This window comes from Saccharomycopsis crataegensis (genome assembly GCF_037102585.1).
Source record: "Saccharomycopsis crataegensis DNA, jcf7180000000073, whole genome shotgun sequence".
Lineage (NCBI taxonomy): Eukaryota > Fungi > Ascomycota > Saccharomycetes > Ascoideales > Saccharomycopsidaceae > Saccharomycopsis > Saccharomycopsis crataegensis.
Genome location: NW_027043820.1, coordinates 866,765 through 880,958, shown reverse-complemented (window position 1 = coordinate 880,958; position 14,194 = coordinate 866,765). Strand labels below are relative to the sequence as shown.

Here is a 14,194-nt window from a genome sequence, read left to right as displayed (position 1 = left end):
TATGCAGTATAGCGTCTGTTCACTGTGGAATATTAGATGGTGGTGATGATGATGATGATGATGATGATGGTTATTGTTATTATTATTTTGAAGATGGCTAATAATATGTACCTATAATTTATATTATCGCTTCCAAAAAAGAAATTATCAATATTCTTTGTAGCATTTGTGTCACCAGAGTGGTGTGTCTTGACAATTGGTATGGGGTGGTGTTTTTAGCGGTTAATCCGTGGAAGAGGAATAAATTCTCCGAGGGGTGATATTCTCGGTGGAGGGAGAGGGGAAAATGTCGGTGAGATGATCCGGTGTGGGTGCGTGCGGGGAGAGAGACAGAGAGGGGGTGGGAACGTGCGGTCCGGATCAATTGATTGCCCGGGACTTAAGGGTGGGTGTACATGCATGAACAAGGACTGACTATTTTTTTCCTTTTTGCAAAGGTTGGGGTAATTCTGAAATGAAAATGATTTCTTCAATAGAGTATTGTAAACAAATATCGTTCCTTCAAGCGTGAAAGGTTGGGCCACCAATAAGCAAAACCTCGATAGGATTTTGGTGAAAAATGGCGCGCCTGTAATAAATTGTGGAGGGTGAAATTTCGATTTCCTATCCTTCTTGTTATGAACAAGCGTTGTAGCTATCTGGGATTTTGTGTCTTTATTCGCCTTATCAGTTGCATACCCAGAGGAAACCCACTAAATTGTTAAATATTATATGTCAAATCAACAACAACAGTCATCAAAGAGCGAAGAAAAAGTGGTGATGGTTGGTTGCACAACAGCCACATTTGAGGCAGAAATAGTGGTAGCGGTAGTGGTTGTTGTAGTAATGATTATTCCAAAAGTAGCATCTAAATCAATTGTATTGACCCTGGTAGTGTATATGGGTTACAATAAAATCATCATCAACGGAGAGAAAGATTTTTCAATAATCAAAAGAGATGCGACAAAAAGAAAAAAAAAATACCCCAAGCTTCTGGAGGAAAAAATATTGGCAAAAATAAAGTCAGCTTTATGTGGGCCCTTCTTTTTTTTTTTTTTTGCTCCGCCAGTGGTTAATTAACTTACCACAAAAGTGTTCAACTCTAAATTGGCAGAATTCGTGAATGCTAATTAACCTAAACTGTTATCCATATAAACCTTAAATAGCACGCAGAATACGAAAATTCTTAACAAGATTCTAAAGATTCCGTATATTGGTATATCAGCGACGCTTTAACATGTCATTTTCTTTGTTAGGATGCTATGTATCTATTTCTCTTTCTCCATTTTTTTTTTTGAAAAAAGATGTTCATCTTACTCTCGTTCTTTATTTCTGCCAGTCTGCCCGTAGTACAGACCTCTCAACATGGCCCGACAGCCATGGTCTCCAGCGTGTTGGCTATGATGAAATCCACTATGCCTACCCCTAGTGACAGCATCCATTAGCCGAACCAGACCAACGCGCTCAAAGGAAAAATCATTAGGTGGTTAACTTATTAAATAAATGTACAGCAGAGAAAACTGGAAGGGTGATAAAAGGAAATTTCTATAATTTGTGAGATACCCCACAACAACTTCTAAGGCAAATAAACTCAAAGAATGATGCTAATAGACAGAATTGAAGAAGAAGAAAATGTCCACTTTGAGGACTGAAGAAAAAGAAAAGCGGTATTAATTAGTAAAAGAATTTCAACAAAAAACAAAAAAAAATCAATTCAACAACGAATGATTAATGCCATTACATTCAAAGGGCAAGTAACAAACCAATAGTGCCGGCCATAATAGCTGACAACACAACGCTGTTGGTGATTTTGAGTGGGGAGTTAGCCATTCCAGAAAATGCGGTAATCACAGCGCTAGTTGAGGATTTTTCAGCAACGACATTGGCAAAACCAGATGAAGCGGTGGTAGAGTTAACAAAGCCTGTAGAAATTTTGGATCCTGAGTTACTAGTAATGCCAACAGAACCACCAGTAATAATTTCGGACAATGGGCAATAAGTAGTGTAAGAAGTAACTGTTCCATCAACTGTAATAGTGACCACGGTGACACCAGTGGTTTGAGTTGTGCCATCGACAACAGATACAGCTTCGATAGCAGTTTGGTTCAAGCTGGTAAAGGTTCTAGTCAAGACAGTGCTGTTACCGCCAAATGAAGAGGTTGGAACGGCGGAGGATAAGCATCCGTATTCAGTTATTGTGGAAGTCTCAATTTCTTCTCTCTTAGAAAGTGGAAGAACATATACGGTAGTCACCAGTGCTTGAGTGATCGTAACACTTGTAGTCATAGACACAGTTGTTCCATACACATATGAGGTCACATGGTTGGAGTAAACAGTACTTGTAGAAGTTGTAGTACAGTCTACTATGGTAGAAGTGGTTATTGAGGTATTTGGTTCAGTAACAACAGTTGTTGAGGTGAAAGTAGTAGTGACTGTTGAAGTAGATGGGGCAGATGTGCTGGTAGAACTAGTGGAGGTTGTGGAACTAGTGGAAGTTGTAGAGCTAGTGGAAGTTGTAGAGCTAGTGGAAGTTGTAGAACTAGTGGAGGTTGTGGAGCTAGTGGAGGCTATAGAGCTAGTGGAAGTTGTAGAGCTAGTGGAAACAGGAACAGCAATAGGAGAAGTCACAATAACCGAGATGCTCAGAAGTGGGGAGATGACAGTTGTAGAATTGCTAATGATCGATAAATCAGTTGAGCTAGAAGATAGCGTTAAAAGAGATTCAGTAACAGAGGAAGTAGAGTTCGAAACCATGGAAGTGCCACTAACTGGAGTACTGTAGGTTGTAGAATTGATTGGCAAGGATGATATAGACTCCACGGTGGTGTTGCTACTATAACCACTTGTGGAACCAGCAGGACAGGAGTTAACAGTTACTGTTGCATACTCAACACCTTGAGAAGCTTCTCTTTTAGCATAAGTTACAGTGTGCAGGTAAGTCAGATGAATGGTTGATGTGATGGTGACAGAAACAATTTTGGTAGTAGCAGACAAGCTAACAGTAGGAGCACCACTGTAAAAGCTTAAGGGATTAAAGTGTACTGAACAACTAGTAACGTACTCTGTAATCGCCGCACCAAGTGTAGTGAGTGTTTGGGTTGCAACAGATGTTTGGGTTTTGGTGACCACATCAGGTATATCAACTGGTGTATCAACTGGTGTAACAACAGGGACAACAGGATCAGGAGTTGGTAAGATGGTAGCAGTACCAAACACAGGGTGAGAAATCAAAGATCCCAAAATAATCAAAGACACGAGTTTCATATTTATTTTGAAGTTGAACAACGAGATGAGGAAAGAAAAAAAAACTAACAAAAAAATATAAATAATGTTGTTGATTATTCTCAGTATTTATATTTTTTGTGTTTACAAATAAGCTAATTCCCAAAATGGAGAGATGAAATAAATTATTAAAAAAATGCAACAGTATTGCTGCCGAGTGAAAGCTTAAAAAAAAAAAGTTTGCCATCAGTCATTTTCTATTTCTTATTTTAGTTCTTTGTTATTTTTCGTATTGGCTCTTGTGGAATATTTATGTAAGTATTTATGCTAATCGACACCGAAAGAATTCAAGAAAAAAAAAAAAAGAAAAAAAAAATAGAATAGTAGTTAACAAAAATTTGGGTGCATTCCTATTCATGCATGTCAAACTAAAAAAAAAAGAAAAAAAAGCACGCAGAAACGATAAAGAGAGACAGGAGAAAAAATTTTAACAATCGCGGGGCAAAACGATCTTTCAACTTATACAGAGCCTCTAGTGTTACAGCAACACATAAGCATTAATAACCAGTAAATGTATAAGTAGTTATATAACTATCCAGGTCTATTATTGAGTCCGTAAAGAAAACAGCGCCCAGCTTCAATGTAGTTTGATTTTCTAGAAAGATCTGCTTCCTCATCTCGCAAAGTTCTTTTACAGCCGCGTTGAGGCATGCAAAGAGCACTCACTCACTTATTATCTTTGCCAAATTTGGCCTCCTCTATTTAGTAAGTCCTTTTTGGTATTGCGAGATTATCAACTATCCATAATAATGAGCAACCTTATATTTTACTGCTAGTATGCCAATCTCCAAAGATCCTTTGATTACTATTCAATAATAATCAATACTAAGTACTACATAGGTAATAGTGACACCCATTGGAATCTTGCTACATATCTGGATTCTAACATCTGAGCTAAGGCAGGAAAGAGGAAAAAGACATGGATAAAATTGAAAACAACAGCTATAAATTTAAAATAGAATACGTCTGTTTATTGCATCAATAATACATTTACATTGCAGCAACCAAACCGTCGATCGACGCAAATTGGAGATCACCGAAATCTTTTCCTGCACAATAATACATACTGGGAATCTTTCCAGATTACACATTATGGTTTCCCTAATGGATACTATCACGGTGCAACTTGATTCGGGCAAGAAATATCCTTTTACCAGACTATATTCTAATAATATGATACGAGACCTATCTTAAATAATTTGGAAGTTCTGGTATGATATCACGATTTCCCAATAATACAAGTATAATTACTGGCTGCAGAAAAGGTATGAAATTATAAAACATCAATACTTTCTAGAATCGCGAGCACCAGCCTAGAAGAAACTCTAACAATTTGGTGCTAATAATGCCGTGCTTGGAGCAACAGCCGTATTCGACAGGAAAAAAAACAATCTCAGAAGTAGGGAATAATACATCTTCCACGCTTATCGAAAATTGATAATTATTGCTAACAATAGATCTCTCGCAAGTTATCTTCCAGCTTCAATTAATATTATGTATAGTGTATATGTGCGTATTTTATACGAAATAAATGGAGGTTATATTTTAGAATCAGCGGTCGTGAAATTGAAAAAAATGTTTTGTTTTTTTTTCGTAATTCTTCAGAGAACCCTTTTTCTGGCAGATATTTGGGCAATGCAGCCCAACGCCCCCCGCTCAAGCTGGATATTATGGCGTGGTAAAAAATATATTTTATAGAAGTAAAAAAGAAAAAAGAAAAATTACAAAGACAAAAGAAAAAGTCTTTGCGACCAATAAGCTTCAGCATTATGGATATAACTTCACCTAGAGTCAAAATGTCATACGATTATCCATAGTGTCACATTCATATTCCTTCAAAAAAAGAAAAAAAAGGCGAAAATCACACATTCTTCGGTTCATTTGTAGCTTGCAGTTATGAAGTTTTGCAGCACTTAGTAGTGTCAGCGAGCCAAAATACTAGAGCTTCTGAATGAAATTCTCTTAATATGAAAAGGAAGCAAAATTTTTGCGAGCAAGGGTTACAGAGAATGCTTGAAATGGTTTTGTACTGCGTCAAGGCTGTGGCGGTATTGCATAGCTTCTTTTCCTTTTTTTTTTTGCTTTCTCTGTTTGTTTACCACACAATTTATGCTCACTGGGGAATAGATACCCCGATTGCGTAAGGAATTACTTATAGAAATATAAATACAGATAGAAGGTTTGTAAATTGTTGGAAAAACTGATTTGCAATACCATGTAGCTAAAACTGCCACACAAACGGCCGTGAAAATCAAGAAAAATAAAAATAGAAAATCAAGATAATAACTATATAAGCAATAGCCTTCATGAGGATATAAGAAAATCAATATGTGATTTGAAAAAAAAAAAAAAAAAAAAAAAAAAACTCTCGGATAGTAAAAAAAAAATGGCTAACTGATACTCTCTTTAAATTGCCACCAATAAACCAGCAGCAATAGCCATGAAGACTGAATAGAAAAGCCCTTTATCAATTTTGAGTGGAGAGCTAGCCATTCCAGCAAATGTAGTAATGTAAGCAGTGGTTGATGTTTGTTCAACAATTTCAGTAGAAACAAAAGATTCAGTTGAGCCAGACGTGTCAGAGACAAGTGATCCAGTAGAGATGGTTGCAGTTGCAGACTTGCTTGTTCCGGTAGAAATTGATGATACAACAGAGCCAGTTGCAGCACTAGAAATAGCTGAATTGGTAGAAGCTGATGATCTAGTAGAACCAAATGCAGTTGCGGAATTATCTGAGCTAGTAAAAACCAATGTCCCACTAGACCCAGCTGCAGTATTAGAGACAGTTGATCCAGTAGAAGTAAATGAACCAGTAGAGCCTGTAACTCCAGTGGAAATGGATGACTTAGAACCACTAACAACACCGGTAGACGTAGTAAGTCCTGGGTGATCAGGCACTCCAGTGGATGTGAATGGTCCAGAATGGCCAGTAACACTAATATAGGTAGATGTTCCGAAATTACCAGCAGTTCCAGTAGATTTAGATGTTTCAAAATTATCAGTAACATCAGTAATGATATCAGTTAATGGGCAGTAGGTGGTGTAAGAAGTTACAGTTCCGCTAACAGTGAGTGTAACCAAAGTTATACCAGTGGTGTAAGTTACGCCATCAGCTACATAAATCACCCCAGTAGCAGTCTGATCCGAGCATGTGATGGTAGTAGTGGATACGATGCTTGTGGTAGTAGTGGATACGATACTTGTAGCGCTGCTTGATAATGAGAATAATGAAGAAGTAGAAGAGGAGTTGGTCAGAGGTGGTGAAGTAGCCATCGTAGAAGAAGTGCTAGTTACTGATGATGAAGTAGTTACCGAGGAAGAACTTGATGACGATGTAAGACATACGTACACAGTGACTGTGGAGGTTTGAGGTTTAGGCAGATCTCTTTTTTTGAAAGGATTTCTCTTCACAGGTGCTAGTGTACGTACATCGTTTTCGTCTTCTGGTCTTGTGTACGTGGTAGTCACAGTCACTGACTCGGTTATAGTCGGAAGTAAGGACACTGTCATTACATATTCGGTTGTAAAGATGACACTAGTACTAACCAGTGTTGAATATACCGTGCAATCAATCACTTTCGAAGTTATAGTCGAAGTATTTGGTATAGTAACAACAATGGTTGTAGTAGATGTAGTAAATGAAGTTGAAGTAGATGGACCAGATGTGTCAGTTGAGCTAGTAGAACTCTTAGATTCAGAAGAACTGGAGGAACTGGAGGAACTGGAGGAACTGGAGGAACTGGAGGAACTGGAGGAACTGGAGGAACTGGAGGAACTGGAGGAACTGGAGGAACTGGAGGAACTGGAGGAACTGGAGGAACTGGAGGAACTGGAAGAACTGGTAGAACTAGAAGAACTGGAAGTAGAAGAGGTAGAAGTTTCAGTACAAGTATTAATGGTGACAGTGGTATACACAATACCGTCAATATCATCATTCTCATCTCTTTTCCGTTTCTTTTGGCTATTGCTGCCACCACCTTGGTTGTTGTTGTTGTTGTCACCACCTTGGTTGTTGTTGTTGTTGTCGCCACCTTGGTTGTTGTTGTTGTTGTCACCTTGGTTGTTGTTGTTGTTGTCACCACCTTGGTTGTTGTTGTTGTTGTCGCCACCTTGGTTGTTGTTGTTGTTGTCGCCACCTTGGTTGTTGTTGTTGTTGCCACCTTGGTTGTTGTTGTCACCACCATCATGAGTTTTTGTGATAGTTTCAGTTTGTGTAACTATTTGTGTAACTATTTGTGTCACGGAATAGTATGTGGTTGTGGCTAATGAGCTAACTGTCGATGTAGATGTAACATAGTTAGAGATGACGTCGGTTATCTCACATTCGGAGTCATATTCAGTAACATCTTCACCAGTTATAGCGAATGAAGTCTCGCTTGTAACAACTGTTTCGGTAATCACAATATCAGGTAAAGCAACACCAAAAACAGGGTCAGTGAGAAAGGACCCTAAAAATAACAAAGAAGAGAGTAATTTGATATTCATCTTGAAGTTTTTGGTGAACTCCAAAAATAAACAGAACAAAGAAGTGAGATTATTGTTGAGTACAACCCCAATATTTATACTTTTTTTTCCATGTCGAATTGACTTGCTTCTTAGAATCAACTTGCTTCCCAAAATGAACCAACAGAGCAAAGGATTAAGAAATATTCTTTGTTTTGGGGCAAGCCCATTTGACCTTTCTTTAAGATGTTTCTTGGCAGATGAGAAAACAAGAATCCAGACATTTGAAAGAATTTAAAATTGAGGCTGTCATGCATGTCAACTCTAAAATGCAATGCACAGAAGCAAAAAAAAAAAAAAAAAAAAAAAAAATCAGGTAAGAGTAGAACAAATCCTTAGACTCAAATAGGAGATCTTTTAACAATTTTATTCCACAAGAGAAGAATATTAATAATTGAAAAAAAAAAAAAGAATCTGTAGCTATCTTCAGAACATCAAGTGGGGGAAAAAAGAGTCACCGTCCTGTTTCTCCTTTTCGAAAGCCTTTTTGAGGCATACATGTAGCGGCATCTATAATTTTTGAATATTTTTCAATCTCTCAAATTTGCAAATTAATATACAGCTAACAGATAGCAATCAAAACAAAAATATTTTGATAAAAGTTTAATATTCGATCCCCAGAGAAATCGCGAGCCACCAATCATCAAAATATGGGGTTTTATGGACCATTAATCACTACTACATCTCTGATGAAGAGGTAAAAGCTACGCTAATTGGAGGCACAATTTTGAAACGAAAAATATTTATGATATTTTTGTTATTATTTTGGTAAGAGTTAATATTTTTGGAGTAGTTGAGCCCAAACTATCTGACACGAATCTTTGAGAAGGTTACTAGAAGAAGTATCACTGATAAAGTTTGAAAGTGCGGAGATGGTATTGACGTCAATGATACTACTGACCATACGCATCAGTGATGTGTAATAAATTTAATTAAATAACGGTTCATGTTGCATGAAGCTAGTATTTCAATATTCTAATTTAGATATTGATTCTGAGATTCCAGTTGTCTTAGAAGGATGGGTTATATATGACAAAAAGTTATTCTTACCTGCGATAAATAAAAAACATAGAACCCAAACCAAGTTCTCGAGTGCCAGATCAGCCTATCAAAGATCTATCGTGCATCACATCCAACGACAGTTGATATACAAAACTTAAAAAAAAAAAGAGGTTCTAGATTCTCACAGACATCGAAATTTTTAAAACAAGCTTTTAGCACTTTCTGTTGTTGGTAAGAAAATTGCGGATTGAAGAGTGCCAATTGACAGATTTGCTCGCCTATTAGGATGCATGAACGAATAGGCTGCGTAATTTCCCCGCAAACTTTACTTTACTTTTCTTTGTATATTCAGTTTTCTTCAAGGTTTTTTTTTTGCTGGGTTCTTTTTCTTAGGCATTCACACAAACCACAAAAATGATGAGTGCTTTCATCTCAGGAGAATGAATTTTCGAAAAAAAAAAAAATAAAATAATGAACATTCAAGTGCTGTAACATCGATAAATATCAAAGTGATGAATATCAATCATTCCCTTTATTTTCAACATGTTCAAATCTTAAATTTCAAAGAGTACAGTAAATCTTCGGGTCATTCGTATGGAATAGAATTTATCCAGGAGATGGTATTGTACAATAGCAATAAAATATTCCGCCACAATGCTAGCAACATTAGCTAGCAATAATTCAACATTACAATACATCAACAAGAAGATTTAATGTGTACGCATGTATCATGGCGTTTCTTCTTAATTCTTCGCTAATGTTTAGCTTTTTTTTAATTTGGTATTCGTTAGACCCAAAATTAGATGACCCAATTAATCACGGAAACATATATGCATGAATAGACGATTCGTATATTTGAGGTAGAATGAAAATTGGTTTGCGCCATCATTTTTCTAAAGTAATTCAGTAGTAATGGTTAATTATCGCTACCCTCAAAGAGTAAGCAACAAACCAACCATACCTGCAAAGATAGCCGAAAAAAAAATATTGTTACTGCCCTTGATTGGAGAAGAAGCCATTGCAGAAAATGATGTGATCACACCAACTGTGGTATTAGTACTAGGTTTACTAGCTGAATTAACTGATCCCTTTGAAATGAAAGATCCAGAATTACCGGTAATAGTAGCCGATATATTTGGACCAAAAACATCAGTAGCACCCGTAATGATATCCGATAATGGGCAGTAGGTGGTGTAAGAAGTGACAGTACCATCAATGGTTAGAGTAACCACAGTGACCCCTGTACTGTAATTTGTACCATCAACAATTGATAAAACCGCTGTAGCAGTCTGATTCAAACTGGTGAGAGTGGTGGTCAAGGCGGTGCTGCTGCTATTTATACCTGTAGGGTGAGAGGTTTGCATTGCAGACGAAGCAGAATTTTTAGTGGTAGCATCAGAACATAAGTAAGTAGTAATGGTTGAAGTGGTAGTACCAGTGACTTCTGGCAAATTGTCTCTTCTGTCGAATGTGACTTGCTGACAAACTGTGGTGGTCAATGTCACAGTAGCCAATTGGGTGAGAGTGTACGACATTGTTGACGTGACTTCGGTGGTGGCAGTCACCATGTTTGTGACAGAAACAATGTGAGTTTGGTCAACCGACACAATGACCACTGGATCAACAACATAAGTGGTGGAGGTAGAGGTGACAGTATTCTGGGTGCTGCTAGCAACAGTTACGGTGGTGTCGGTGGTAACGGCTGGAATACCGGTAGAGACAACATAGGTGACGGTTTGCAAATCAATATCAATAGTGGTGCTAAACTGAGTGACTGTCACGGTTTCTTCTGTACTAGAAGAGGAGGAAGCAGAAAAGGAGGAAACACTGGAAGTGGTCGTGTTTTGGGCTAAAGTAGGAAGAGATGTGGAGTTAGTGAGACTTTTAGTAGTGTTATCCGGACATACATTGATGGTGGTGGTCATTAATACGATTGCGAGAGATTCATCTCTCTTATACACAGTAGGGCATGCTTTTGTGGAAGTGATTGTAACAAAAGTAGTACTCAGGGTTATAGTATAAGTTTCTGTCAATTCGTTAGTGATAGTTACTGTCTCAGTTTCACTAATAATGGAGGTGGTTAAGGACAAAGTTCCCGGAACGGTGACGGTGACAGCTTCCCCAGAGGTTGCTGTTTCGACGGTGACGAGGCTGACGTAGACGGTCTCAACATCAGTCACAGTAGATGTGATGGTTTCAACAGTAATGGCTTCCTGAGTAGTGGTGGTTACAATAGTAGTAGTAGTTGGAGAAGTCACCGAGTCGACAAGAGTCGTAGTGATGGTAGTGGCCGCCAAGATAGGACTGGTTATGGCTAAGAGAAGGACAGAAAATAAGAGTCTCATCATGAATATTGATGTTCATAACAAGAGTAGTGATTATCTTAAAATCAGTGAGAGTATAGCGGTATATATATATATGTAAATGTTTTCATTAATGATATTCCTTTTCAAGTGCATTTTACTACAGAGAAATAGAATAAGATTGAAATGTTCCACAAAAGTGTCGCCAAAAAAGGGCAACAATGTCAAAGTTTCCCACTGATATATTTAGAGTTTTGTAGACATAAGCTTTGACGCACTTTGGCTTTATTAATTGAACAATCACCAAGTCGCTGAGTTTTTACATCGCCAAGAGAAGAAAGTCCCAAAACGAAAAAATTTTTCATGAAATCATCCCAAAACTAGTCGCGGGACAACTGAAAGAAGAAAGAAAGGGCTAATAGTAATAGAACATAAAATAAAATAAACTATTACACATTCCAATGAATGGGGTAGAGCAATCCAGACATTCAAAATACCAACAAAGAAAAATATGGGCTATCACTCCCATTCGCTGAAACTTTCCTCATAATTAGAAGACATTTTATTGTTACTGGCTATACCGATGATGCGGATCTAAAAAAAAAATGGGTCAAATAAAAAAAGTGAGGTTTAAACCGTTTAAGTGGGAAGCGACAATGTTTGTTGACGTACAAATAAGTCTTAGTATATTATGAGCCAGTATATTTGTCACAGGGAAGAACAGAGTTTGTCACTTTTATCGCTTCCCAATGAGTTGTTGATCAAAATATGCTATCATCTATTAATGCAGTCGCCCATGCTCCAACCATCCATCTTACCCGCGATCGCACATCAATTCAGCTACACCTCGAAGATAAACCATGATTTGCTTAATTTATCAAATACTTGTACCCGCCTTCGAATCATTGTGGGAAGACTCGTTTTTGGGTTTGTATCATTGGTGAGATATAATGAATGGCAAAGTAATCGAATGGTGAGGAATGGGAAAATAGCAAAGAAAATGGGTGATAAATTGATTCTTGGCCATTGGCATCAAGGCGAAAGTTTCCACAGCTTATTAAAGAATCCCATTGATCTTAGTATTGGTACCTGGACCACCAGTTTTTTCCCGCAAATTGAGTTCCTAGAATGTACCATTGACCAATACTTATTTATTCCCGCTCTTGCACTTCAGAACTTAAAAAGCGTCAAGCTCTTCAATATTCCAAGTTTAACCAAAACCAAGGCTGAGTTATCAGAATTACTTCCCAAGGTATCCTGTGAAGAATATGATATATCCAAGAAAATTGGTATCGAGTATCTATGCATTCCTTTGGACTGTGAACCTGACATGGTATCAAAATTGTTGAAAACTATGAGATTCGACAGATTGGATAGATTGGATATGTTATTGGACTATTCAAATATAGTAGTGGGGTGTAATGGGAACAAGAACTTGGAAATGATCAGATCCCAGTATCTATATGACACTCGACAATCACTCTCGTCTGCTGCAAAGAAAAAAAGTGACACGATGGCAGGAATTAAAGAAATAAATATCGTTAGTAAGGGGTTTTCATTAATGCCACTACTGTGCCGAGTGATGAAATTCATCACTTCAATGGGCTCAGAAAGCTTGCAAAGGCTTGTATTCAGAACCGCGGATGGCGGATCATTGCATCCCGGCCACAGCAATAGCTCTGCAAATCAAGCTGAGATCATTGGAGATTATGGAGTGAAATTTTTCGAAGAAATGTTATATACCTTACCAAAAATGAGAAAGCTAACCATGGAATTGGATGTTATCAAGGGATTTGGTTACACTAATAGAGAAAGTATTCTTGGAATTAGAGATGCATTTCTACGTAAAAAGGTGAATGAGCCATCAGAGTTATTTACCTTTGAATTGATTTACGGATCAACTCTTGTTGTCCCCATGATGGCACTAATGCATCAGAAAAATTCTAATCCAATTATTGAGCTTTTGAAATCATTACCTTCGCAAAATTTGAAATTGATATTCAATTACCAAAAGCAAATTGAGCTGGTTTTTCAAATCGCACAATTGGTGATGTTGGATCTCATCCATAATTTGGAGCTTTCCCAATTAGAGGATCTTGAACGAAAAAGAAAAGATGATGGGATAGTCGTGGCTGAGAAGAGGCCATTCTTTACAAGAATTTCACAATTGCAATTGAATTGGGCCTGGTCAACTGTTGATTCCTATATTCTTGCTAGTCATGACTCCAAAATGTCGGAATATGCAGAACATCAAGGAAGAACTTATCCTATTAAAGTTCCAAGGTATGGCCGAGTTGGGGACTGTTCTCCCGATTTTCGAATATTTGAACTTTATGAGATAGAGTATACTGAGCCTATATCACTGATAAACACCGAGGCCTGCTTTGAGAATACCAGAAGTAGAATGGAAAGAAGGGTACTTCAAGAATACAGTGGTAATGATAGTGTTGCTTCTCTCAAGGCGATTTCTAATGTCCAACCAGCACCAACTCCAACGGGACGCTCTTTGGTAAAACACGTCTATGATATGAAGGTCCATGAAATGCAAGCGATGATAAGGTTGGGTATCAAGCAGGATCGAGAATTTTGGAGCAACGAATTGGCGAAATTGGATTTGGAAGAGTATAGTAAGCCCACGGTGTTGCTGGCGTTGTGGGACTGATATCGTGATATCTGCATAATCGTACATCATTTAGACGCACGCCGTCATTTTATGGATGACCGTAAGCAAAAGCCATTGGCCCAGTGAGATTGCCGGGGCCCTGTGTCACACTTTCTATTGTATCTTTCTGTGGATCGATAACAGCCTGGAAGTGACGTGGATGCTCACTTATTGAGCAAGGTGGAAGATTCTGTGTTAATATATTTTAATTCCAAATTTTTTTTTTTCCGTCCTCCCATCGGTCGATGTGATTTCCCCCCGCATTTTTTTACCGATGGTGTCATGACATGAATGAGCACACTAAACATTTTTTTTTCCTCCCTCATGGACCCTGTTGTCAGCAGTTCTGGTAATGTGACGCGTTATCACTCATGGTTACCAAAACACTTTGCGCATCCATCCCTGGCTAACTATAAAGGCAACATAGTTTGGCCCTTTTTTTTTGCCTGCTGGTTGTGGTTGT

General features: G+C 37.8%; 4 protein-coding genes across 4 annotated transcripts; 1 reads left to right on the top strand and 3 right to left on the bottom strand. All coding sequences in view use genetic code 12, as the record gives it.

Annotated features, from left to right (window-relative positions):
* Positions 1 to 1,722: 1,722 nt before the first annotated feature.
* DASC09_011440 (uncharacterized protein) lies at positions 1,723 to 3,243 on the bottom strand (the record flags this gene model as incomplete). The annotated part of the gene is made up of 1 exon (XM_064994747.1): positions 1,723 to 3,243. The coding sequence occupies one exon, from the start codon at positions 3,241 to 3,243 to the stop codon at positions 1,723 to 1,725; it is 1,521 nt and encodes a 506-aa protein (XP_064850819.1).
* A 2,424-nt stretch (positions 3,244 to 5,667) lies between these two features.
* Positions 5,668 to 7,746, bottom strand: DASC09_011430 (uncharacterized protein; the record flags this gene model as incomplete). Its single annotated transcript, XM_064994746.1, has 1 exon — positions 5,668 to 7,746. The coding sequence occupies one exon, from the start codon at positions 7,744 to 7,746 to the stop codon at positions 5,668 to 5,670; it is 2,079 nt and encodes a 692-aa protein (XP_064850818.1).
* A 1,952-nt stretch (positions 7,747 to 9,698) lies between these two features.
* On the bottom strand, positions 9,699 to 11,114 carry DASC09_011420 (uncharacterized protein; the record flags this gene model as incomplete). Its single annotated transcript, XM_064994745.1, has 1 exon — positions 9,699 to 11,114. The coding sequence occupies one exon, from the start codon at positions 11,112 to 11,114 to the stop codon at positions 9,699 to 9,701; it is 1,416 nt and encodes a 471-aa protein (XP_064850817.1).
* Positions 11,115 to 11,865: 751 nt separating this feature from the next.
* On the top strand, positions 11,866 to 13,731 carry DASC09_011410 (uncharacterized protein; the record flags this gene model as incomplete). The annotated part of the gene is made up of 1 exon (XM_064994744.1): positions 11,866 to 13,731. One exon carries the CDS (start codon positions 11,866 to 11,868, stop codon positions 13,729 to 13,731), a length of 1,866 nt encoding a protein of 621 aa, XP_064850816.1.
* Between the last annotated feature and the right edge of the window lie 463 nt (positions 13,732 to 14,194).